This window comes from Leucoraja erinacea, chromosome 11 (assembly GCF_028641065.1).
Source record: "Leucoraja erinacea ecotype New England chromosome 11, Leri_hhj_1, whole genome shotgun sequence".
NCBI classification, from domain to species: domain Eukaryota; kingdom Metazoa; phylum Chordata; class Chondrichthyes; order Rajiformes; family Rajidae; genus Leucoraja; species Leucoraja erinaceus.
Genome location: NC_073387.1, coordinates 60,175,197 through 60,201,794, shown reverse-complemented (window position 1 = coordinate 60,201,794; position 26,598 = coordinate 60,175,197). Strand labels below are relative to the sequence as shown.

The 26,598-nt window shown below is 43.3% G+C and overlaps 1 protein-coding gene across 3 annotated transcripts in view; it reads left to right on the top strand.

The window, feature by feature from the left end:
- LOC129701873 (receptor expression-enhancing protein 2-like) overlaps positions 1 to 25,811 on the top strand; it is a 39,859-nt gene extending 14,048 nt beyond the window's left edge. For 2 of the 3 annotated variants that reach the window (XM_055643365.1, XM_055643364.1), the window contains 7 exons: positions 8,553 to 8,625; positions 11,937 to 12,013; positions 12,760 to 12,880; positions 14,555 to 14,668; positions 17,962 to 18,109; positions 22,411 to 22,580; positions 24,873 to 25,811. In XM_055643365.1, coding sequence (XP_055499340.1) covers positions 8,553 to 8,625; positions 11,937 to 12,013; positions 12,760 to 12,880; positions 14,555 to 14,668; positions 17,962 to 18,109; positions 22,411 to 22,580; positions 24,873 to 24,938 — 769 coding nt within the window. In that variant the 3' untranslated portion in view covers positions 24,939 to 25,811. The remainder of the gene's footprint in view (positions 1 to 8,552; positions 8,626 to 11,936; positions 12,014 to 12,759; positions 12,881 to 14,554; positions 14,669 to 17,961; positions 18,110 to 22,410; positions 22,581 to 24,872) is intronic. The other variant, XM_055643366.1, reaches the window with a different exon arrangement.
- The last annotated feature ends 787 nt before the right edge of the window (positions 25,812 to 26,598 follow it).

Genomic DNA, 26,598 nt, shown 5'->3' with positions numbered 1-26,598 from the left:
TACGACAGGAGGTGCCTGTAAGGTTAACATTATACTGGGAGCGCTGCCCAGAGGTCACAGACTTAGTGTGAGAAGCCGTTATCTCAGCAATCCAACAGGCGTGTTCGGCTTGATGTAGAGTCAGTTCAGTGTTACGAAGTAATTCGTCTCTCACCTTGTCTTTGAGCATTCCTCCAACGAGCTTGTCGCAGATCAGTTCATCGCATACATTTTCAAAATGACAGCGTGCAGCCATGTGTTTTAGGTCACTGATAAAACACTCTATTGGTTCGCCAACTTGCTGCATTCGAGCAAAAAACCTGGTGCGTTCGATTATTGAGTTCAATGGAAGGTCACACAATTGTCTAAACTTTGCAAGCAGGGCAGCAGGGTCATCAATTGTTTCTGCAGGCACTTGGATCAGACCGTTCGGATCTAAAACAGCAGGTGCAAAAGTAAACCAGTCAGCACGTTTCATTGCCTCAGGGCCAGCCAGGTTTAGTAGCACGGAAGCACGTACATCTGGAGGATCGTTGCGATGAATAATACGAATGTAGTGAATGTAGTCGCGCTCGAAAAGGCGCCAGCGTTTAGCAATGTCAGAGTCAAAGATCAGAGGACGAGGACGACGAGACCAGTTTGCCATGATAGAGATAACAGGCACAAAAACAAATATAAAAATCAAAACCCGATTAACTTGAATGGAGTAGATAAGAAATCATTTCTTGACACCATGTAATGAGTCGAGTCATACACACGTCAAGGTACAACACATATTTATTAAAGTCCACTTACAGCATTGGTCTGCAGGACATTACAGTAACTAGCAGCTACTCAGACTGAATCACGTAAACAAGCTCTTGATAATATAAATCGCATAGTGGGCAGAGTTACTACTAACAAGCACTGCAATTGGTTAGGAGGAAATAAGCAATCTACAGTTATCCACTTTGGTGGCGAGAACAGGAAGGCAAATTATCTGAATGGTGTCAGGTTAGGAAAAGGGGAAGTGCAACGAGACCTGGGTGTCCTTGTATATCAGTCACTAAAAGTAAGCATGCAGGTACAGCAGGCAGTGAAGAAAGGTAATGGCATGTTGGCCTTCATTGCAAGAGGATTTGAGTTTAGAAGCAAGGAGGTCCTACTGCAGTGTTTAAGAGGGAACTGCAGATGCTGGAGAATCGAAGGTTACACAAAAAAGCTGGAGAAACTCAGCGGGTGCAGCAGCATCTATGGAGCGAAGAAAATAGGCAACGTTTCGGGCCGAAACCCTTCTTCAGACTGATCGGGGGCGGGGGTGGGCGGGGACAAGAAAGGGAAAAGGAGGAGGAGCCCGAAGGCTGGGGGATTAATCGTTCCAGGTGCAACAGAGGTTTACCTGCATCTCTTCCAACCTCATCTATTGCGTCCGCTGCTCTAGATGTCAGCAGATCTATATCGGTGAGACCAAGCGGAGGTTGGGCGATCGTTTTGCCGAACACCTCCGCTCGGTCCGCAATAACCAAGCTGACCTCCCGGTGGCTCAGCACTTCAACTCCCCCTCCCACTCCGTCTCCGACCTCTCTGTCCTGGGTCTTCTCCATGGCCACAGCGAGCAGCACCGGCAATTGGAGAGACAGCACCTCATATTCCGTTTGGGGAGTCTGCATCCTGGGGGCATGAACATCGAATTCTCCCAATGTTGTTAGTCCTTGCTGTCTCCTCCCCTTCCTCAGTCCACCTGCTGTCTCCTCCCATCCCCCAGCCTTCGGGCTCCTCCTCCTTTTTCCTTTCTTGTCCCCGCCCACCCCCGCCCCCGATCAGTCTGAAGAAGGGTTTCGGCCCGAAACGTTGCCTATTTCCTTCGCTCCATAGATGCTGCTGCACCCGCTGAGTTTCTCCAGCTTTTTTGTGTAACCTTCGAGGTCCTACTGCAGTTGGACAGGGCCCTGGTGAGGCCACACCTGGAGTATTGTGTGCACTTTTGGTCTCCTAATTCACCAGGTTCATCAGGTTTATTTCCAGGAAGGCGGGACTGTCATATAATGAAAGAATGGAACGACTGGGCTTGTATTCACTGGAATTTAGGATGAGGGGGATCTTATAGAAACATGTAAAATTCTTAATGGATTGGACACGGTAGATGCAGGAAAAATGTTCCCGATGTTGGGTGTCCAGAACAAGGGGCATGGTTTAAGAAAAATGGGTAGGCCATTTAAGACTGAGATGAGGAAAAACCTTTTCACCCAGAAAGTTGTGAATCTGTGGAATTTTTAGGCATAGAAGGCAGTGGACGCCAATTCACTGGATGTTTTCAAGAGTTAGCTTTAACTCTTTGGGCTAAAGGAATCAAGGGATATGGGGAAAAAGTAGGAACGGGGTATTGATTTTAGATGATCAGCCATGATCATATTGAATGGCGGTGCTGGCTCGAAGGGCCGAATGGACTACTCCTTAATAATAGCAAAAAAATTAATAGTTCAATTTTGGAAAAAATACATCAATACCAACGCTTAAAATGTGGATCGCAAGTAGGTTGGACACCGCTCATCTTGAGGAAATGCGATTGCTCCTAATGGATAAATCAGACTAATTCATAACGAGTTGGTCTCCATTTGTCGTCTTTTTGGAATCATATGGTGCAACACAATTGTAAAAACTAACTGTTTCAGGACTGGACGAGGGTTGGTCAAGATTATAAACAATGATCTCTTTACTTCTTTTTCTCTCCATGTTTTATTCTCTTTTTTCTATTTTCTTTTCCTCAACTTTCTTCACTCATTCGTCTTTTTTCTTTTTCTTCACACTCTATATATCTCACGTCTTTCTATCCTTTACTATCTCATTTATTTTTCTTATTCTCATCTTTCCTTATTATAACAAAAAAAATAAGAAGCTGTACATAAAATGTATTATGAAAATATATGTTAGGCACTTTGGTGCCATATGATTGTACTTACTTCTAATAAAATAAAATATTTTTAAAAAAAAGACACATAAAATTCTTAAAGGATTAGACAGGCTAGATGCAGGCAAAAACGGGAAAGCAGATTATTATCTAAACGGTGGCCGATTGGGAAAGGGGGAGATGCAGCGAGACCTGGGTGTCATGGTACACCAGTCATTGAAGGTAGGCATGCAGGTGCAGCAGGCAGTAAAGAAAGCGAATGGCATGTTGGCTTTCATAGCAAGAGGATTTGAGTATAGGAGCAGGGAGGTTCTACTGCAGTTGTATAGGGTCTTGGTGAGACCACACCTGGAGTATTGCGTGCAGTTTTGGTCTCCAAATCTGAGGAAGGACATTATTGTCATAGAGGGAGTGCAGAGACGGGTCACCAGACTGATTCCTGGGATGGCATGACTTTCATATGAAGAAAGACTGGATGGACTTCGCTTGTACGCGCTAGGATTCAGAAGATTGAGAGGGGATCTTATAGAAACTTACAAAATTCTTAAGGGGTTGGACAGGCTAGATGCAGGAAGATTGTTTCCGATGTTGGGGAAGTCCAGGAAGGGGTCACAGCTTAAGGATAAGGGGGAAATCCTTTAAAACCGAGATGAGGAGAACTTTTTTACACAGAGAGTGGTGAATCTCTGGAACTCTCTGCCACAGAGGGTAGTTGAGGCCAGTTCATTGGCTATATTTAAGAGGGAGTTAGATGTGGCCCTTGTGGCCAAGGGGATCAGAGGGTATGGAGAAAAGGCAGGTACGGGATACTGAGTTGGATGATCAGCCATGATCATATTAAATGGCGGTGCAGGCTCGAAGGGCCGAATGGCCTACTCCTGCACCTAATTTCTATGTTTCTATGTTTCTATGTTTCTAAAATGTTCCCGATGTTGGGGAAGTCCAGAACCAGGGGTCAAAGTTTAAGAATAAGGGATAGGCCATTTAGGACTGAGATGATGAAAAACTTTTCACACAGAGAGTTGTGAATCTGTGGAACTCTCTGCCACCGAAGGCAGTGGAGGCCAATTCACTGGATGTTTTCAAAATAGTTATATATATTGTATCTCAGGGCTGACGGAATCAAGGGATATGGGAAAAGCAGGAACGGGGCACTGATTCTGGATGATCAGCAATGATTATATTGAATGGTGGTGCTGGCTCAAAGGGCCGTATGGCCTACTCCAGCACCTATTTTCTATGTAAGTTTGATCCAGATTATGGAACATTTGTGGTTTGTAATAGTTTAACAATTATTTTGTGAATTGTTGGCAAAAACGGGAAAGCAGACTATTATCTAAATGGTGGCCGAATGGGAAAGGGGGAGATGCAGCGAGACCTGGGTGTCATGGTACACCGGTCATTGAAGGTAGGCATGCAGGTGCAGCAGGCAGTAAAGAAAGCGAATGGTATGTTAGCTTTCATTGCAAAAGGATTTGAGTATAGGAGCAGGGAGGTTCTACTGCAGTTGTACAGGGTCTTGGTGAGACCACACCTGGAGTATTGCGTACAGTTTTGGTCTCCAAATCTGAGGAAGGACATTATTGCCATAGAGGGAGTGCAGAGCGGTTCACCAGACTGATTCCTGGGATGTCAGGACTGTCTTATGAAGAAAGACTGGATATACTTGGTTTATACTCTCTAGAATTTAGGAGATTGAGAGGGGATCTTATAGAAACTTACAAAAAATTCTTAAGGGGTTGGACAGGCTAGATGCAGGAAGATTGTTCCCGATGTTAGGGAAGTCCAGCACAAGGGGTCACAGCTTAAGGATAAGGGGGAAATCTTTTAGGACTGAGATGAGAAAAACATTTTTCACACAGAGAGTGGTGAATCTGTGGAACTCTCTGCCACAGAAGGTAGTTGAGGCCAGTTCATTGGCTATATTTAAGAGGGAGTTAGATGTGGCCCTTGTGGCTAAAGGGATCAGGGGGTATGGAGAGAAGGCAAGTACGGGATACTGAGTTGGATGATCAGCCATGATCTTATTGAATGGCGAATGGTGCAGGCTCGAAGGGCCGAATGGCCTACTCCTGCACCTAATTTCTATGTTTCTATGTTTCTATGAATGTCTGTGTTACACTTTACCAGTTTATGTATTGAGCCATGTAGTATTACAACATTTAAAATACTTTTGGACATGTACGTGGATTGGAAAGGTTCAGATGGATATGGGCCAAATGATGGCAGGTGGGACTAACGTATTTGGGGCATCTTCATTGTCATGGGCAAGTTGGGCTGAAGGGCCTGTTTCCATGCTGTATGACTCTAAGAAGGGTCATTCCCGACCTGAATCATTGACTGTCCATTCACTCCACAGATGCTGCCTAACACGCTGAGTGCCTCCGGTAATTGCTTAAGATTCCAGCATCTGTAGTTTGTTGGTAAACTGCCTGTATCGTTCCACCACATTTTCTTTAGTTAAATGGATGAGTACAAAATCAGTAGCAAGGTTTATCTCAAAGAATAGGAGGCCACAGAAATATGCAGAATATAGAGTTGTGTTGTTGATTACAGAGCAACAGTCAGAAAGAAATGTCAGCTGACAAACTCTCCACAATGCTGCGATTAGTAGCCGATTGTGAGGTGGAATATCACATACCCGCCAACTCCATCCGCTACTTTCTAAACAACCTTTGCCCGACCTTTCCAATCAGTTTATTATCTGTGTGACAGACAGTGTTTGCTGCTGAATTGCTCGATCATGAGCCAAATATGCCCATTTGCATTCGGGAGTAGAAACTCCTGATCCCAGCAGAATGTTGGTTTGAGCAGTGACATCATTCTCGCCCCACAGAATTGCTAATCCTAGTTTTGTGGTTAGTAAGTTACCATGTTTTTGATATATTTAGTTTGATTAATTGTCCAAAGGAGAAGAGCATTGAAACCACGACACTGGCCAATGAGGTGGTAGTAGCAGTGTCATTGTCTGTGGCAGAGCAAACAAAGTCCAAAGTCTTCACAAACAGAGGAAGGTAAACTGACTGCAGAGGAAAGAGCAGAGCAGAGCATTGGGTATTTGTACATTGTTCATGTACAGGCGTCAAGAGTTATGGGAGCTGGCAGGAGAATAAGGTAAAGAAGGAAAGATGAGAGTGGCCAGGAGGAAGTGAATCAGAAACTCTCTGCTCCAGAGCTTTGTGGAGGCTGGATCATCAGAGGTATTTAATGAGGAAGTATTTAGGGACTTCATGGCTCTGCAGACCAATCAGTGAAGAGGAGTCAAGTCCTGGAGTAGATCAGCATGACCATGCCGAATGGCCAGATGTCTGAGGTTGAGGAAAAATGCTTTTCAGAAAAGAGTCGTGAGGTTCTAGAACTTGTGCTAGAAATGTTGGTGGAGGCAGAAACTCTCATCGTGTTTCAAACATATGTGAAGATGTGTTTGAGGAGTGATTCTACCGTTGCTGCATAGAGAGTGTCCTGACACATGGCACCCTGGTGTGGTACGGCAACAGTTCTGCGGCTGACAAGAAGGTTCTGCAGAGAGTCATCAACACAGCCCAGATCACCAACACACACCTGCCTGCCCTGGAACAGACCTATAGCTCTCGTTGCCTGCGGAAGGCATCACTCATCCTTCAGGACTCATCTCATCCCGCATGTGTTTGCCCTTCTGTCCTCAGGAAGGCGTTACAGGTCCATCAAATCACACACCACAAGATTAACAAACAGTTTCTACCCCAAGGCCATCACCACTCTGAACTCTGCACTGAACACACACCCCCCACAGCCAATATTTTGTACTGCCACAACACTAGACTGTGAATATTGCACATTCTGACAACGTTTTTCTTGTCGTTTTTGATGTTTCCATTGTCGTTATTATTTATCTGATACGTTGGAGCTCCACTCGGGCGGTGCGCCTGAAATCTTGTTGTATGTATTTACAATGACAATAAAGTATTATTATTATTATTGTGTGCAAAGTTACCCACCAAACAGCTGGGAGATTCTGAAGTGGCTCCATTTTTGGCTGGCATGATTAGTTTCCTGTCATCACAAACATCATACAGCAGTATCTTGGAGATACAGAGAAACTCAGGAAAAGGTAATAGGCACAGTATCTGTAAATGTGATGGCTCCAAATACAAACAATGGGTTGAAACACAAACTTAACAGTAAGTTTTGTTGGACGTTGGTTGTCTATGGAGACAGCATGTTTAACAATATCATTCCTGAAATTGCACCAATTTCTCCCATTCGCCTGTCCCCTTCCACCTATCCTCTGGCTTCACAATTCATACTTCAATGCTTTAATCTTTCCATCTATGGCCTTTATCAAACTAACTGCCTCTCAACACCCCCCCCCCCCCCCCCCCCCCCTCACCTGTATCCATCTCTCACTTGCCATACTTTGTCCTGCCCCCCCCAACCCCACCACAACCAGTCTTTGAAGGGTCCTGACTCGAAACATCACTTATCCATGTTCTGTTCTCCAGGGATGCTGCCTGACCCGCTGAGTTACTCCAGCACTCTGTGAAACGTCACCTATCCATGTTCTCCACAGATGCTGCTTGATCCGCTGAGTTACTCCGGCACACTGTGAAACGTCACCTATCCGTGTTCTCCACAGATACTGCCTGACCCGCTGAGTTACTCCAGCACTCTGTGAAACGTCACCTATCCATGTTCTCCACAGATGCTACCTGACCCACTGAGTTACTCCAGCACTCTGTGAAACGTCACCTATCCATGTTCTCCACAGTGCTGCCTGACCTCTGCTGAGTTGTTTCCTCCAGCACTCTGTGAAACGTCACCTATCCATGTTCTCCACAGATGCTGCCTGACCCGCTGAGTTACTCCAGCACTCTGTGAAACGTCACCTATCCATGTTTGTTCCGTAGCAGATGCTGCCATGACCCGCTGAGTTACTCCAGCTTTTTGTGAAACGTCACCTATCCATGTTCTCAATGTGTCTGTTTAGTAAACCAGCATCTGCAGTTCCTTGTTTCCTGATCACTAATGTATTGGGTGCTTATGGATCTGTCGCTGGTAGTGGGAATCCAGGCACGATAAGAGGGCTTTGAATTGGAAGCTTCACTCTTATTAACACAGCTTTCCAGCATTTCGTCTTGTGTGTGATTTTTGTTTATCGTAGCAGAGATAGTACCATTGATTGCCAATTTAATTGATTATCCTGCAGAATTTGTTGTACTGATCATTATTACAAATGAGTATAGTCATTGTATTTGACATAATTGGTTAAAGAGCAATGACACAATGATCCTGGGTAATTTTCAGGAAAGCCCATCATGTTTTGATACGGAGAATATCTTGGTCATTTATTACATGGGATTGGAATCACACCAAATGTAACCATGTAGATCATATGAATTCAGTTGGATAAATATTACTATAATAATCCAACAATTGAGGATTGCGAACTGCATAATTGTTTGGAGGCATTTATTTATGGGTCGCGATGTGTGGGAAATCAGATTAATAGCAACATAGATGCTGCTGCACCCGCTGAGTTTCTCCAGCATTTTTGTGTACCTAATAATTTCTTGATGTTGCCTTTTCGCTATTGGGCCTATTTACGATCCCTCTGCATACTTGAGCTCTGCTCAACCTTCTCTCCATATCTATTTTTTGAATACTTCTGTCTCTTTTCACCCACTAATTATGATTTGTTTTCCCACAGGCTAATATTTGGCACGCTATACCCTGCGTACTCTTCCTACAAGGCAGTCAAAACAAAAAATGTTAAGGAATATGTGAGTAACTTTGTTTTTAAGGTTATTATATTAGAAATGTTGTGCTTTGGATTAGCATTCTTAACGGGAGGAATGAGATGTGTGAGGTCAGGTATCAGGAATGGTCACGTCCCATCTCATCGATTCATGCTGTACTCTCACTGCACAGCCTCAGATTGGCTCCTAACAGTGTTAATCAGCTCAAATTTCCCCAACTGCACTTATAAATGTCTCCATAATTAGTTGAGTTTATTGTCACGTGTACCAAGATGCAGTGAAAAGCTTTGGTTGCGTGCTGTCCAATCAGCAGAAAGACAATACCTGAATACAAGCATTAGATTAATAGTTTTTGGAACAGGTACAATGTTGACATCTGCACTAATCAACAGTACTTTTATTTTCATTATTGTTTGGAGGGATTTGGGCATTGCTGGCCAAGCCAGCGTTTATTTCCATCCCAAATTGCCCCTGAGAGGAGGTGGTGGTAAGGCAGGAGTGGTGATATATTCACATCAGGAACCTACAGGTTGTTCTCTGGCTGCTGTTGGTTGTAATGATGGAGTTGATGGGTTTGTGGGGGGCAGTTGGAGTTGGAGTAGCCTGGATGAATACCAGCTGACAGTGTGGTACAGCCATAGAGGGGAAGACCGTGTTGGAGAGGCTGCCAGTCTACTTGCCTCTGGACGATGCTGAGCCCCACTGGTTCTGCAGCCCATGGGGAAAATAACCTGTTATTGCAAATCTGAATTTCTTTCACCCCGAAACTCCTTTCCTTCATGGACACAACTGTTTTTATGACGAAGATAGAGACAAAAAGCTGAAGAGAAGGAATGGATGACGTTTTGGGTCGAGACCCCTGTTCATTTTCAAATAAATGGTCTTTATAACACCATTATCTATAACATGAGGTTCTAGAAAAGAACGATCGCTTTAGAGCTGAACTGCCTGTGATTTGCTTTCACTTCCACTGTGGACAGCATGATTGATTCTTTAGGTACTGACTAGAATGAGGAAGACAAGCCCAACACATTCCCTTATTCCATTCCTTCTCTCCAGAGATGCTGCCTGTCCCATTGAGTTACTCCAGGTGCAGGCAGCGGCCTTGTTGACCTCAGTGAATTCATAAATCCTCGCAGTTAATTCATAAATCCACGGTTTCTAAGGACAAGTTAATGACATCTAGTCAGTTTGAAAGGGTGCTGCAGACTTCTGTGAGCTTGTATATCTGTTGTGCTGCTGCAAGTAAGAATTTCATTGTTCCATTTCGGGGCATTTGATGATAAAACCCTCGACTCTTGAACAACTGATGATCTCTGAAGAATGCCAGAAACATTTTACAAACATCCTTGAATGTTCCAGATTTTATGAAGAATCTCATTCTTATAATAATTAGTGAATATTAACATCTCACAGTATTTGCAAAGTTGCCATTTAGTTAGCAGAATAACTCTCAATGTATTCAAGAAGGAACTGCAGATGCTGGGAAATCGAAGGTACACAAAAATGCTGGAGAAACTCAGCGGGTGCAGCAGCATCTATGGAGCGAAGGAAATAGGTAACGTTTCGGGCCGAAACCCTTCTTCAGACTGATAGGGGGTGGTGGGGAGAAGGAAGGAGAAAGAAGGAGGAGGAGCCCGGGGGCTGGGGGATGGGAGGAGACAGCTCGAGGGCTAAGGAAGGGGAGGAGACAGCCAGGGCTAACAAAATTGGGAGAATTCAATGTTCATGCCCGCCGAAACCTCCTGCCGGATGCAGGCTCCCCAAGCGGAATATGAGGTGCTGTTCCTCCAATTTCCGGTGTTGCTCTCTCTGGCAATGGAGAACATCCCAGGACAGAGAGGTCGGATTGGGAATGGGAGTGGGAGTTGAAGTTCTGAGCCAACGGGAGGTCAGGTAGGTTATTGCGGATCGAGCGGAGGTGTTCAGCGAAACGATCGCCAAACCTCCGCTTAGTCTCCCCGATGTAAATCAGCTGACATCTAGAGCAGCGGATGCAGTAGATGAGGTTGGAGGAGATGCAGGTGAACCTTTGTCGCACCTGGAACGACTGCTTGGGTCCTTGAATGGAGTCGAGGGGGGAGGTAAAGGGACAGGTGTTGCATTTCTTGCGGTTGCAACGGAAAGTGCCCGGGGAGGAGGTGGTACGGGAGGGAAGGGAAGAATTGACAAGGGAGTTATGGAGGGAGCGGTCTTTGCGGAAGGCAGATATGGGGGGAGATGGGAAGATGTGGCGAGTAGTGGGGTCACGTTGGAGGTGGCGAAACTGACGGAGGATTACTTGTTGTATGTGACGGCTGGTGGGGTGAAAGGTGAGGACTAGGGGGACTCGGCCCTTGTTGCGAGTGCGGGGATGGGGAGAGAGAGCAGTGTTGCGGGGTATGGAAGAGACCCTGGTGCGAGCCTCATCTATGGTGGAGGAGGGGAACCCCCGTTCCCTGAATAGTGAGGACATTTCAGATGTCCTGGTGTGGAACGTCTCATCCTGGGAGCAGATGCGGCGTAGACGGAGGAATTGGGAGTAGGGGATGGAGACCTTACAGGGGGCAGGGTGGGAAGAAGTGTAGTCCAGATAACCATGGGAGTCAGTAGGTTTATAGTGGATGTTGGTCAGAAGTCTATCACCTGCGATGGAGATAGTGAGGTCAAGGAATGGTAGGGAAGCGTCGGAAATGGTCCAAGTGTATTTGAGTGCCGGATACCATTCCTTGACCTCACTATCTCCATTGACCTCCCGGTGACTCAGCATTTCAACTCCCCCTCTCACTCCGTATCCGACCTCTCTGTCCTGGGTCTCCTCCATGGCCAGAGTGAGCAACACCGGAAATTGGAGGAACAGCACCTCATATTCCGCTTGGGGAGCCTGCATCCGGCGGGCATGAACATTGAATTCTCCCAATTTTGTTAGCCCTTGCTGTCTCCTCCCATTCCTTAACCATCGAGCTGTCTCCTCCCATCCCCCAGCCCTCGGGCTCCTCCTCCTCCTTTCTCCTTCCTTCTCCCCGCCACCCCCTATCAGTCTGAAGAAGGGTTTCGGCCCGAAACGTTACCTATTTCCTTCGCTCCATAGATGCTGCTGCACCTGCTGAGTTTCTCCAGCATTTTTGTGTATCTAACTCTCAATGTAGATGGGGCAGAGTTGCCAGTGTGGACGGGTTCACAATTTCCCACAGTGTAATATCATCACTAGTTAGCAAGCAGACTGAACATTGGTTCTTACTGTACATAATATAAATTGCAATCTGTTTAACAGAATAAGCATTGCTCCAACTCCACTCTTCATCCAATCGTGAATGGCCTGTGAGTTAACAGTTGTATATTTCCCTCATTTTCAGGTGAAGTGGATGATGTACTGGATTGTTTTTGCATTTTTTACCACAGTGGAGACTCTCACCGATATCATCCTATCATGGTGAGTGGAGGAACATGGAAGTCACAATACTGGACCTGTACATCAGACAGACACTGTTTTCATATCTCTAGTTTCCCTCTCCCCTGTAGAATGGTCTCGACCCACAACATCACCCATTCCTTTTCTCCAGAGATGCTGCCTATCTTGCTGAGTTACTCCAGCATTTTGTGTCTATCTGGTATAAAGCCGCATCTGCAGTTCCTTCCCACACACTAGATGTCACATGCTCTGCCAAGGAGCTGTGTGCGCATTTTTCTTCCTTTCTGACGTTTGCTCAGTTTTGCTGTCAGTCAAAGATCATCCTTACCAAGGACTGGATGAGATGAGAAATCAGGCTCACCTCCCCGTACAAAAGATTCTGTTTTCCCTCATACCTGATTCCTGAATAAGCCCAAGAATTATACTCTCCATCTGTAGAGACTGTTCTAAGTATTGGCCACTCTGTGAAGTAACAAAACGTTCTTCCAGCCAAATGTTTTCAGTTTTCTTTCCCCCAGTGAAGCCCATATTCTCTTGTTCCAGGCTCTGGGCATTTCCAGAATTACATTCACCAAAAAGCTAGTGGCATAAATATGGTTGAAATACTGCAAGAATGGATGAAAGGTAGAAAGCTTTGAGAATGAATTGTCCTGACGTTTACTGCTGTCCTGTCCTTCATGTGAGGCTGAGAACTGAGGGGTCTTGAGATAATTTACAGACTTTTGTTCAGTGTTCTACTCACTCATCTTGCATCTGTATTCCCACAGGTTTCCATTTTACTTTGAGCTGAAGATGGCTTTTGTTATTTGGTTACTGTCTCCATATACAAAGGGCTCCAGCGTTCTGTACAGAAAGTTTGTCCACCCGACCTTGTCCAGCAAAGAGAAGGTATATATATCTGCGTCAGATTATAATCTTTACCCTTACACACTGATCCCCACTATAATCAAACATTTCACCATTTGTTGGGGTTTATGAATGCAGAAATGAAGTTTGGGAAGGGGGTAGTGTTCTATGAGCACAGTAACTTCATTGTAATTAAACATCTGAATGTTATTTCCATTGGAAATTATCTTGTATTGATCACACATTGCAGACCAGACCATTAACTGGTATTTGTTTTGCATTTTTCTCCAGTATTCACCAGTCAGGAACACCATCCCTCTGAGTTGAAAGTGAATAATGTCAAGAAAGTTTAATTAACGAAAGTATTACAACTAAATGTTTACAGATGATTGTAATTCCATCACAGTGTGTTTCTAGTATTATACGTTTGCCGAAGGACCATGTGTTGCTTTTTATTATCAACATTGTTACATTGAGGAGGGACAATTTCAACACAAATGAGGCAATCAGTGTCAAAAGAAGGGTCTCGACTCGAAACGTCACCTATTCCTTCGCTCCACAGATGCTGCCTCACCCGCTGAGTTCCTCCAGCATTATTATCTACTTTCAATCAGTGTCAAGATCATTTGACCTTGAACTGCATTGAATTTAGGTGGAACCAATGTGTTTCTTCCTCTCTCTTTAACAACTGAAGTGTAATATCCCTCACTGGATCAGGGTAGCAGCTGTAGCATTACTTGTAAAACGACAAGTGGTGCAGAGCTTTGCTGCTATTTATTGCAGCTCCACCCTATTTGACTCAGTTTTGGTGAATTAATTGCTGAGCCAATGAGCTATGTCTGTCAACATTTAAGGAGAGGGTTGCATTGATACATATTCCCCTCCTCCACCTCCCATGAACACAGTTGACTTGCACAGATGGTTGCTACCCTGTGCGTCTGCAGTTTACGAAAACAGCTGAGGAGGGATAGTTTCCTTTCAATACACCTTGGTTTCTTGACTTGACGTGTGTTCTCACGGTATCTGAATGTAGCCTGGATCAAATATGCCCTTAACTCCACATGGTCCTCAGGAGCGTGGCATGATTCCACCTTCCCTCCCGGTAGTAGTTGACCCACCTGTGAACAAATGTAATTATTTGCCATCTGTCTAAAAATCATTAAGTTGCCACGCGGTTTCAAAATGTCACCACTGGTAATGTAACAATAAGAATCTTTATGAGCGGTGACATTTTAGGGAGAGGAGCTATGGGGAAGATTACCAAAAGTCAGTACCATATCCCGCGCACCAACAGACCAAAGCCAGAGGCTCAGAGGTGGAATGACTCTCGTCAGCAACATTGGGAAAGTGATTGAACAGTTGGATTGGAAGTGTTGAGGTGCAGTGAGAGATTCACATTGTGACCCTTCTTCAGACTGAAGGGTCCTGACCTGCAGCGTCATCTGTTCATCTTCCTCCGCACAGCCTGCCTGACCCACAAAGCTCCTCAGCACTTTGCTTGCTGCTGAAGAATAACTAATCTGCAATAACATTTCTGACATATTTTACCGTGAAGATATTGTCAGCGTTCTGGCGAAGGTAGTTTTAATGCATTGATCCTCCTTTGGTGAATATAATCACAGAGATACTAGGAAATACTTAAAGCTGACAATTGTAGAGCTGTTGCAGATGTCCCTTTTTATTGTAATTCCACACTCTCTCTCCCTCTCTGCACAGGAGATTGATGAGTACATAAGCCAAGCCAAAGATCGCAGCTATCAGACCATGATGCGGTTTGGGAAACGTGGACTGAATCTCGCTGCCAATGTTGCAGTAACGGCTGCAGCCAAGGTAAATGTATTCACTCAACATTCCTCACATGATGCTCACAGCAGGGATGGGAAAAACTCAAACGCGGCAAAATAGGACTAGCTTAGAAGGGGCATCTTGGTCAGTATGGACAAGTTGGGCTGAAGGGTCTGTTTCTATGACTATGTTTGTGCATTGTTGGCCTTGCCTCAGACTCTGAACTTCTTGTACAATCTCCTTGTTGAATTATTTCTTGTAATCTAACTTCTGCCAGCTGGAACTGAATTAATTTCTACTACTCAAGCGAGCAGAAAAACAGACTTGAGTCGCACATCAGTCAATAGACAATAGACAAACAAGAATTATTTGCTAGAATATGGTCTCCATTTATTGATTTTTTGAAAGGGTAAATTGGTCTGGCACAGAAGTCTGACTGAAGCTTATTGGTAATTCTATTCTTTTTTGTCGTGTTTTTTTTTCTTTGTCCCTATCTATAAAAAAATTAAAATAAATAGAAGCAGAGCTAATATGCAATTGATAAATGCGGACCCCTATTGCTCTGATAGCTGGAATCCTATCTATTAACAATATGTCATTGATATACAAAATGTGTTTTGATTATATGTATATGCTTCTAATAAAAATATTATTTTAAAAAAAAATAGACAATAGATGCAGGCCATTTGACCCTTGGAATCGCTTGCATGGACTATGTCAAGTGAGAGTCAAGAGTTTTTAATTGTATTAAGTACTGACAACAGAACAATGGAATTCTTTCTTGCTGCAGCTAAATGGTCCCATTCAAACAATAGCTCATCAATCATCAATAATACAATAATCAGTACTACTAGGAAGTCAAGTCAAGTCAAGTCAAGTTTATTTGTCACATACACATACGAGATGTGCAGTGAAATGAAAGTGGCAATGCTCACGGACTTTTGTGCAAAAGACCAAACAACCAAACAAACTATAAACACAATCATAACACACATATTCTTTTACATAATAAATAATGGAAGGAATAACGTTCAGTAGAGTTAGTCCCTGGTGAGATAGGCGTTTACAGTCCGAATTGCCTCAGGGAAGAAACTCCTTCTCAACCTGTCCGTTCTCACCGCATGGCAACGGAGGCGTTTGCCTGACCGTAGCAGCTGGAACAGTCCGTTGCAGGTGCCGTTCTCACCTCAACAGAATGTAAGACCTTCTGTCACTGTCATTTCTGCTTCTCCTTATTACTTAATGGCAGCTGGTAGAGCTGCTGCCTCACAGCGCCCAAGACCTGGGTTTGATCTTGACCTTGGGTGCTGTCTGCGTGGAGTTTGCATGTTCTCCGTGTTATTCAGAATTGTGTGCAGTTTTGGTCTCCTAATTTGAGGAAGGACATTCTTGCTATTGATGGAGTGCAGCGTAAGTTCACCAAGTTCCCGAATTGGCGGGACTGACATATGATGAAAGAATGGGTCGACTGGGCTTGTATTCACTGGAATTTAGAAGGATGAGAGGCTATCTTATAGAAACATATAAAATTCTTAAGGGATTGGACAGGCTAGATGCAGGAAATATGTTCCCGATGTTGGGGATGAGTCCAGAACCAGGGGTCACGGTTTAAGAATAAGGGGTCGGCCATTTAGGACTGAGATGAGGACAAACTTTTTCTCCCAGAGAGTTGTGAATCTGTGGAATTCTCTGCCACAGAAGGCAGTGGAGGCCAATTCACTGGATGTTTTCAAGAGAGAGTAAGATATAGCTCTTAGGGCTAAAGGAATCAAGGGATATGGGGAGAAGGCAGGATCGGGATACTGATTTTGGATGATCGGCCATGATCATATTAGTTTCCTCCTAGTACTCCAGTTTCCTCCCACATCCCAAAGACGTACAGTTTGTATATTAATTGGCCCCGATGTGTAGGAGTGGATGAGAAATTGGGATAGTATGAAAGGGTGACCAATGGTTGGCGTGGACTCGGTGGGCTGAAGGGCATGTTTCCATGCCGTATCTCTAAACCTTATTAAATCATCCAGTTTATTCTTCTCGGACTGACTACTTTAATCCCACTGGTTTTGTACAAACTTGGCCCAGGACCGAAGTGCTGCAGTCCTTCTGTGAAAGTTCTCCTAGTTTTTGTTGAATTGGCTGTTCTAGAATTTGCACCGAGCCACAATGAAAGAACAGCAATGTATTTCCAAATCAGGAAGTAACTTGAAGGAGAATGGAGGTGTTCCCATTCACAAAACCCTTTCCATCTTGGCAGTAGAGGTTTGGAAGGGCCCTTGAAGTACTCGAAGGGCAACTGCATTGAATTTTGTAAATGCTACACACTGATGGAGGAAAGCAATGCTTGGGTTTAGTGGGTTGCTTTGTCCAGGAGAACGTGGAGGTTCCTGAGAGTTGTTGGACTAGCACAAGTCCTGTGATCATACTCCTGATTTGTGTCTTGGAGATGGTTTAAAAACTCTGGTGCGTGAGAATTCCCAGACTGACATTCTCTGGTCACCACAGTGCAGATACTGATATTTCAGCGGATATCCTGGTCTTTATCGATGCTGCTACCTGATGAGGCTCATGCTGCTGAATGTCATGAATAGGTATTGGATTATTTTATTTTCCATATGTGGGAACATCACATTTAAATCCAAGGAAGAGGTGTATGAATTGGCCAGAGGAAGCAGCAAACTGGGGGACTGGGAGAAATTTAGAATTCAACAGAGGACAAAAAAAAACTGACTGAAAGATTAGTGAAGACAAATATAAGTCCCTTGCAGTCAGAAACAGGTGAATTTATAATGGGAAACAGGGACATGGCAGACCAGGTAAACAAGTACTTTGTTTGTGCCTTCCTTAGTGAAGACAGAACTAATCTTCCAGAAATACTGGGGGACCGAGGATCTAGCGTGATGGAGGAACTGAAGGAAATTCACATTAGTCATGAAGGTGCAATATCTGACCAATGGAGGGAATAGTGCCTTGTTTGACTTCCCTGTATCTAGTGGCAGGGCTCAGAGATTTTGTTGTGGGAATGTTCCTGCCAGAGGCTGGAGATGAAGGATCCTCACCAGTTCCTCACCACAGGCCACACATCTGCTCAGCTGTCAACAATTCACACACAAACACTTCTTTGCAGAGCTGCAATATTTTGACAGAGCCTTTATAAAGTACCATCCCTCTCTGTAGTAAATCGAAGTTAGCCTTTTACTTCAGGTATATTATTTAAATTAAGATGTCTTCAATTTGAGGGAACTGAGTTAGCTTGCCACTGTAGTAAGGAGTACTGTGGTCAGTTGTCTGCTGGGTCAGGTTCCACTGTTCTAACCCGATCCTTCTGCTTTGTGGTCCAGGGACAAGGAGTGCTCTCAGACAGACTGCGGAGTTTCAGCATGCAGGACCTCACCTTGCTCAGAGATGAAGACTCAATCCACCTTCACAGCACTGACCCCCAGATGAGAACATCCAGCAGCAATATTCTGGAAACCATAAGTGATTCCGGTACATTTGAAAAAACATTCTCTCAGGGCACATTATTGTTTTGGTGATTCAACCAAACATGGGGGGAAATTGCAGCAACAAGCATGAACAGGTTCACTACAGTCTGCCTGCTCACTAGAGTCTGCTCCCTCCTCTGCCCCTCTCCCCCCCTTTCTCCACGCTCCTCTCTCTCTCTCCTCTCTCTCCCCCCCCCCCCATCCCCTCCTCTCTCCCCCTCCTCTTTCTCCCTCTCTCTCCCTCCTCTCTCTCCCCCCCCCCCCTCCTCTGTCCCTCCCCTTCTCTCTCGCCCCAGCCTTTCTCTTCCTCCCCCGGCATCTAAGGGGACGGGACCCAACAGGTCCCCCTTGGTCTAGTATATATATATATATATATATTATATGCCCGAAGCTCTGCAAAAACAGTACACGGTAGCGTAACAATGTTAGGCCCACCTGACTCATCATTCGCCTGGGGTGTGGAGTAGCAAGTTTCGTTTGATTTGACAAAGTAATTTCCTTTAAATAGTTAAATTAACTTTATACAGCGCCCCCACTTGCCGGGCCCGTCAGCCGCAGTGACACAAAATGACATTGTCTCCCCGCATGTACGTACGTACTGGGCCCGGTATCTGTGCATGCGCAGGTGGGGAAGGCTTGTCGGGCCAGGGATTGCCATTTTGACTGAACATTGACTCGTATATGGGTGAGTGGTGGAATATTGCGTTGGGGGAGGGGGCGCTTGGTCTAGTTTGTACTAAACTACTGTGGGACGGTAGTGATTTAAAGCATTGATTAGAAGTGAAACAGCTGCACCTCTCCAGTCTGTTATTTCCATTTGCAATGGGTTAAAACTAGCTGCTGACGTTAACATCCAATGACCATAATGGTGTTTTCTTTGTATATACTGTATATATATATATATATATATATAGGCAACCCTGTAAACTCAATGTTTTTTTGCATTTAAGGTGCTCTTAGAGAATGAATGAAATGGTTTAATGAATAATCCAGGGTCTCTGTGCAGTGCCTCAGCATCACTGTGTCTCCATGGAGGCTGAGGTTGCTTGGCTCAGGATTGGGTTAAAGTTGCTCAGCTGCACTGGATGTGTACAGAATATTGACACACTATTATATAACTGCTCGGACGTTAGCTCAGCATTGGCCAGGATAGTTGCAAGTTCCCTTCTCATCATTGGGCAGGTCTCTCCCCATTGTGCTACTCAGTTAGTGATTGCTGGTGCATATGGGGAATGAACACAAATCACCATGCCGTGCCAAATGTCTCTGGATAATGAAAGGTGTCAGCAGTTCATGGTGGTTGTGGATACAATACAGAACAGTATCCACTCTGTTATCCAACAGATGCAAGATGTTACGCTGTGCCAAGACTGTTGGGAATAGAATTAAAACAGTTGATAAAACGGAACAAGAAATAGATTTGGATGTTCAAAAGAAACATTTATTTTTCAGTTTGGTCTGAAATAAACAAGAGTGTTTATTTACCATATCTGCCCAGTGTAGCCTTGTTTCTGCATTGCTAAAATCTTCTGTAGTAAATAGGTCCTAGATTGTTCAGCCAGGCTTGTGATTGTATAAACACTAGCATGGAACTTCCTTCGATTTGTCCCATATTGCAGGCATAATGTAAGCAATGTGTGGTTGGGGTTTGACCACAGGGCTCTTGGTATAACTAGATTGATGATTTATAATCATATGATAAGATTATTTCACACAAAACATTTATAGTAGTTTGCACCTAAGTAAGCCTTTACCACCCTGGCAACTTGCCTTTGTATGGGTGACAGTGAGATGGAATTATATTCTCTCAATACAAATGACTCAATCACAAGGAGATCCATTCCTTCCAGTAATAGAAACAGGAAGGGTGTACAGCTCCCCACGACAAACCATTCATTCAATAAGCCATGCCTGATCCTTTATCGAAGGGCCACTTTCCTTCACTAACCCTAAATACTTTTGATCCCCTAATATCAAAGAATCTATCAATCTGTTTGACTATATTTGACAACCGAGTCTCCAGAGCCCTCCGTGGTACAGAATTCCAAAGATTCACCAGCACTGCACTCCATCTTTTACAAGTATGTCCTTCTGTAGATATGAAAACCAGGCCAGTACACAATCTTCCAGATGCAGCAGTCTCACCAAGGCCTGATATAAGAACTCAACCCATCCAGAACCTCAGATCTGACGAAACCACACTAGCTGAAGCATTCACTGGATTCCCATTCAACATATGCTGCAGCACTGGCTGTGATCTTCCTCCATTTTTTGCTTCTGTTATAACTGATCCATGCCATGAGAAAAGTTATTTTTCTGATGGAACCTATAACAGAATACATTTCTCCTTAAGTATTGGTTTGGCTGCATTGTTTATAAGGTTCCTCCTTGCAGATTAGCACCACATGTATTTTAAGTTATTTTGTTTCTCCTTAAGAAATTGGCAAAGAGTGTGGCACATAAGATGCATCTTTCTCTGAGTGGCACAGTGAGACGATGCAGACAATATCAGTGCTCAGGTGAAGGTATCCCCACACCATATGTTGCAGAAAAAGCTGATGTGTGAATAGAATCTGAATATTTCTGTGGATGAAACACAAAGTAAATGAAGAGAATGTGTTTTGGACTTTTTAAATAATCCTGCGACACAAAGTAGTTAGGAGTGGAGCTGATCACCTATCGTTGATTGTATTGTAAATGTGAACTTGAACTTGTATTGAACATTCGGCTCTTCTGCCAATGCATTAAGTCTCGCTTTTCTCCCCATGCCAACAACTGCACAACGTCTGTAAGTATCACCCCTTTTATCCAGCTTGTAATTCATGGACTCAAATATGATATAAATTCAGGACTCTGACTTTATTAAAAGGGGAGAACAAAGCAGTGTCAGCAAGGTGGTCTGATCAAAGTGCATCATGGCCAATGTTTGTAGTGTAGTGTAGGCTATGTGGTCATTGTTTCTGACGGGATATGGAGGTGACATGTACTCTGTTTTGAGCTGCTTTCACCATGTGAAGATGCACTGCGTGGTCCTACATAGCTACGTCAATTGGAGAAGTACAACACTGAGGTGAAGTAAAATGGGTTTTGTTATATTCAATGTTAGGGTTCTGAGAAGAATTCTAGGAGAAGCAAGTTCCAAATTTTGTAAAGCAATGAAATAGATCAGCAAAATCAACTTAATGAAATCATTTATTTTCAATAACATGCTTGATGCAAGTATCATGAACATTGAAATCTAACTTTAATACTGGAAATCTTTTAAATGATAAACTGCCAGGCCAGCGTCAAACCAGGAAACAAAAACCAAATTAACAACTGTAATCAAGTGGTTCTTCAACCCTCAATGCTCAACTTCACCAGGACAAATGATTGGAACCACCTTAAACATTCATTCCCACGGTCATCGGTACACAATGGCTATGGTCTGTGCCTGATCTACATGACACTCCATAACTACTTGCCTGGACTATTTTGACATTTTGACTATCCTGACTTACAAACGCATCCCCAGGTCTGAATCGTGTAACTCCCAACAACAGCATTGGGGAATATCTTTGCCAGTCCTGCAGCAACTTCAGGTAAACATACCACCTACACAAGGCATTTAGTGAAGGGCAGCAAATGATGGCATAGACAGTGACACTCTGACTCATGTCCATTGCATAGACAAAATGTTGTCTTTTTATAGTTTACAACAGTCGAGCAGGAATATGGCAATGGGACAAAATGTTGTCTTTTTATAGTTTACAACAGTCGAGCAGGAATATGGCAATGGTTCCTTTGGCATTTTTTCCTTTTAATTGGGACAGAATCAATTGGATGACAATCAATAACGCCATGTCTGACATTATTGAAGAACAGCAATTCGTTCTTCCCCCGCACAATTAAAGCATGGAATAATCTCCACCCAACTATAGTTACCCAACCAGATGCAACTAAATTTAAGGTAGCTCTTTCTTCCCAATAACCCTTTCTGGCTTAAGTCCTCCCTCCACCACCTCCAGTTTAAATTCCATTTGGAATATTTTGGAGGACCAAGAAACCAAGAACCAAGAACAAATTGTGAAATATTTATCATTACATTCCTATGATAACTTGTATTTATGTTTTGGTATTATCAAATATCCTAAGCCATTTGACATGAAAATGTGGAAGAAATTTGATTGGAGATTTTATCTTATTTGCTGCGGAATCTCTAATTTGCTTAGAAATGTGTTTTCAACATTTCAGAAGTGCGTTGAGAAATGTGCTCTCACTGAATGTAGCTTTGGGTTTTATCTGTGTTTCCTTTGTGTTTCACAGACACACACCGGCTTCTTTCAGGTGAAGATATAGGAAATACTCAAGCTCAGAAGTCAGATGGAGAACAGCCAGATGTGAAACTTGAACAAGCAGATGAAGAAATCATGGATAAAGTCCCAAAACGCACTCAGAGCCTTAAAATCAATAAACAAAAATTGCAGCGTTTGGAGGTATTCTATCATGTCTGCAAGCCACTGTAACGTTTGGTAATCTCATTGCTTCCTTCATCGGTTGGTTTGCCATTTCAACAGTCAATATCCCCAGCCCGTCTACCCATGTACCACATCTTCAAGGGTGATATTGAACTTCATGATATTTAAATGATGCAGAGAAAATATGAAATAATTAGCATATAGAAGTACTGTACCAAACTATTGAAATTCTTTGAGAAGACAAGTACATTGATGGTTAAGAAGATGAAATGGATTTGTTGCAAATCATTTAATTTGGTTTCTGAATGCAGATGTTGGAACAAATGTTATCACACTTTTTAAGAAAGGAGGGAGAGAGAAAACAGGGAATTATAGACCAGTTAGCCTGACATCGGTCGTGGGGAAGATGCTGGAGTCAATCATAAAAGATGAAATAGCGGCACATTTGGATAGCAGTAACAGAATCGGTCCGAGTCAGCATGGATTTATGAAGGGGAAATCATGCTTGACTAATCTTCTGGAATTTTTTGAGGATGTAACTAGGAACATGGACAAGGAAGAGCCAGTGGATGTTGTGTACGTGGTCTTTCAGAAAGCATTTGATAAGGTCCCACATAGGAGATTAGTGGGGAAAATTTGGGCACATGGTATTGGAGGTAGAGTGCTGACATGGATAGAAAATTGGTTGGCAGACAGGAAACAAAGTAGGGATTAACGGGTCCCTTTCAGAATGGCAGGCAGTGACCAGTGGGGTACCACAAGGCTCAGTGCTGGGACCGCAGCTATTTACACCATATATTAATGATTTAGATGAAGGGATTACAAGTAACATTAGCAAATTTGCTGATGATACAAAGCTGTGTGGCAGTGTGAACTGTGAGGAGGATGCTATGAGAATGCAGGGTGACTTGGCCAGGTTGGGGGAGTGGGCAGATGCATGGCAGATGCAGTTTAATGTGGCTAAATGTGAGGCTATCCACTTTGGTAGCAAAAACATGAAGGCAGATTATTATCTAAATGGTGTCAAGATGGGAAAAGAGGAAGTACAACGGGGTCTGGGGTCCTTGTTCATCAGTCAATGAAAGTAAGCATGCAGGTACAGCAGGCAGTGAAGAAAGCGAATGGCATGTTGGCCTTCATAACACGAGGAGTTGAATTTAGGAGCAAAGAGGTCCTTCTGCAGTTGTACAGGGACCCTAGTGAGACCACACCTGGAGTATTGTGTGCAGCTTTGGTCTCCAAATTTGCAGAAGGACATTCTTGCTATTGAGCGAGTACAGGGTAGGTTCACAAGGTTAATTCCCAGGATGGCGGGACTATCAAATGCTGAGAGAATGGAGCGGCTGGGCTTGTATACTCTGGAATTTAGAAGAATGAGAGGGGATCTTATTGAACCATATAAGATTATTAAGGGTTTGGACATGCTAGAGGCAGGAAACATATTCCTGATGTTGGGTGAGTTCAGAACCAGGGGCCACAGTTTTAGAATAAGGGATAAGTCATTTAGAACAGAGATGAGGAAACACTTTTTCACACAGAGAGTTGTGAGTCTGGAATTCTCTGCCTCAGAGGGCGGTGGAGGCCGGTTCTCTGGATACTTTCAAGAGAGAGCTAGATAGGGCTCTTAATGATAGTGGAGTCAGGGGATACGGGGAGAAGGCAGGAACGGGGTACTGATTGGGGATGATCAGCCATGATCACATGGAATGGTGGTTTTGGCTCGAAGGGCCGAATGGCCTCCTCCTGCACCTATTGTCTATTGTCTAAACGTTTATGGGAGATTAAAGTTTCACGTCCAGAAATGGAGAAATGTTGAACAGGCATGGAGTTAATAATGGGCAGTTTATACTGAACGGCTCATGGTTGTGTATGTGGCACAGGATTCCTGGACTGACGGACAATGCCTGTTATGTGTGGGTTTTCTTCATTCCAAACTAAAGCATGTGACAATCGGCTGTCAAGCAGAAACAATATTTCAGCATTGTAATATTTTTAATTTTTTGACTGGATTTTGCTTTTAATCAACACACTTATTGCTAACTAAGAGCACACAAGAACATTTAGTCAAAAATCAGAGCGTAAAAAACTTGTATTGCTGGATAACATTTAGGAAGTGGATGCATTGGCTAATTTTACCTCTTCTGAATACTGACTTTGGGCAACAGTGGACAATACACATGAATAGGTCTCTGATGATGTCTGGATGATTTAGTTAGTGTGATGCTCCACTTCCCTGCTAGACTATGGTCATTGTGTGAGTGAGGGCACAACAGAAATCTAATCAGCTGTCTTTTAATATCTGTTTTTCAGCCACAATCAAAGAGTGTAAAGTTGCGTGCAAAGAAGAAGGCCAGCAGTCACACTGAGTCTGCATGAAGCAGATCCAGTGAGGAGGAAGCCATACAGAGTGCCACAGCCTCAGTCTTTCACACATTTGAGTCTTGCTTGAAGCTGAGAAACTGTGAAAGCATAAAGGAGAAGCTGTACCTTGTAAATAGGCGCTTTGGCCCTGTGTCATTAGCAGGTCTGGGCAATGCAGTCGTCACCACAGCACAGTAACATTCAAGCTGTTGACCAAGTAATCTTGCTCAGTGTTATATAAGCATTTCATCAATAGTATTCAAGATGAAGTTCCACCAAAATATCGCCAAGGAAATGTTGAGCTATATTTAGGTTTGCGCTCATCACTATTTTTCATTGGATTGTTTTTTTGGCTTTTTTGAATCCCAATTAGCTTTCCTTTATGTTGAATCTGAAACCAGAACATCAGAATATAGTCAATTCATTTAAATAGAAATACATTGAATAAATGCTTACATTCCAAATAGTTGGACAGTGTTTGCCTGGATTTGGCAGTTGACCCACAGTCTACAGCTTGTGCCAATTCAGTCTTCAGATCAACCAAATAGCTGTGGTTTACCTCCACTTGCATTGACAATAGACAATAGACAATAGGTGCAGGAGTAGGCTCATCGGCCCTTCGAGCTGCAGACACGGTCAGTTTGGCTGAGGTGCCTTGTGATGTGACTACAATTTTCAGCAATCAGGAAATCTTGTATAAACTAAAGATGTGAAAATTATGTTTTAAAGCTTGGTATGTATTCAAATCTTAGTTCTGTTCCCTAAATATTCACCAACTATCACGGAAAATAAAGGAAATATATTTTATGAATTAATTAGATTTTGAGAATGTATTGGCAACTTTAGATGTCAACTGGTAGCATGTTCACTGTGTTCAGAGACAAAAACTATGCACTGGAAAATGATTTTGATCAGGAAAACTATGTGGCAAGAGTGAAAATGCATGCATCCTTAGCATCCTACATAATGGAGAAAGGTGGGTGAAGCATTTAATCAATGACATTACAGTGGAAATGAATGTGAGGGGATTTGTTGCATTGGAAATATATACAATGATTGTAAACAGTAAGTGCTTTGGGGGTTTCAATAGAGGAAGTGAATGGAAAGTGGTGCAAGAAATCTATCCAGCTGGAGTGATGAGAAAGGATTTCTTCCTTTGGAGTTTACATCTGTGGAGAGCTGGGCTTGTTGAGTGCCAGAGATTTGGTTTGTGAAACGATACTGCTTAATGCATGGGATTCTGAATCAGGATATTGGAATTGGTTATATTTAATTGATAGAACTGTGGAACCTGGGATTCTGTAGTGAAATCCATTGACATTATGTCTGCAACTGCTATCAGAGATCCAGGTTCATATGATCTAATGGCAACCTGTTCTGGTGTCTGCTTGGCTTTTGTATGCACTAAAGGTAGCTGAGGTAGAATTTTCTAATTGTTCTACGGACATTTAGGGTCTGAATATTAATACCACATTGTTTTTCAAAGTTGCTCTGTAGATTACAGGTGATAACCAGTAAATTGTAATTTAGTCCGTTTCTGATTGATGTTTCTAAAAACCATGTGAGGCAACTGATTTAGAAACTTCAAAGCAAAACTAATCAGATGCTAAATGCTTGCTGTTTTTTTTATAACATGTAGCATGATGTTTAGTTATAGTTCATGTTTTAGTATTTG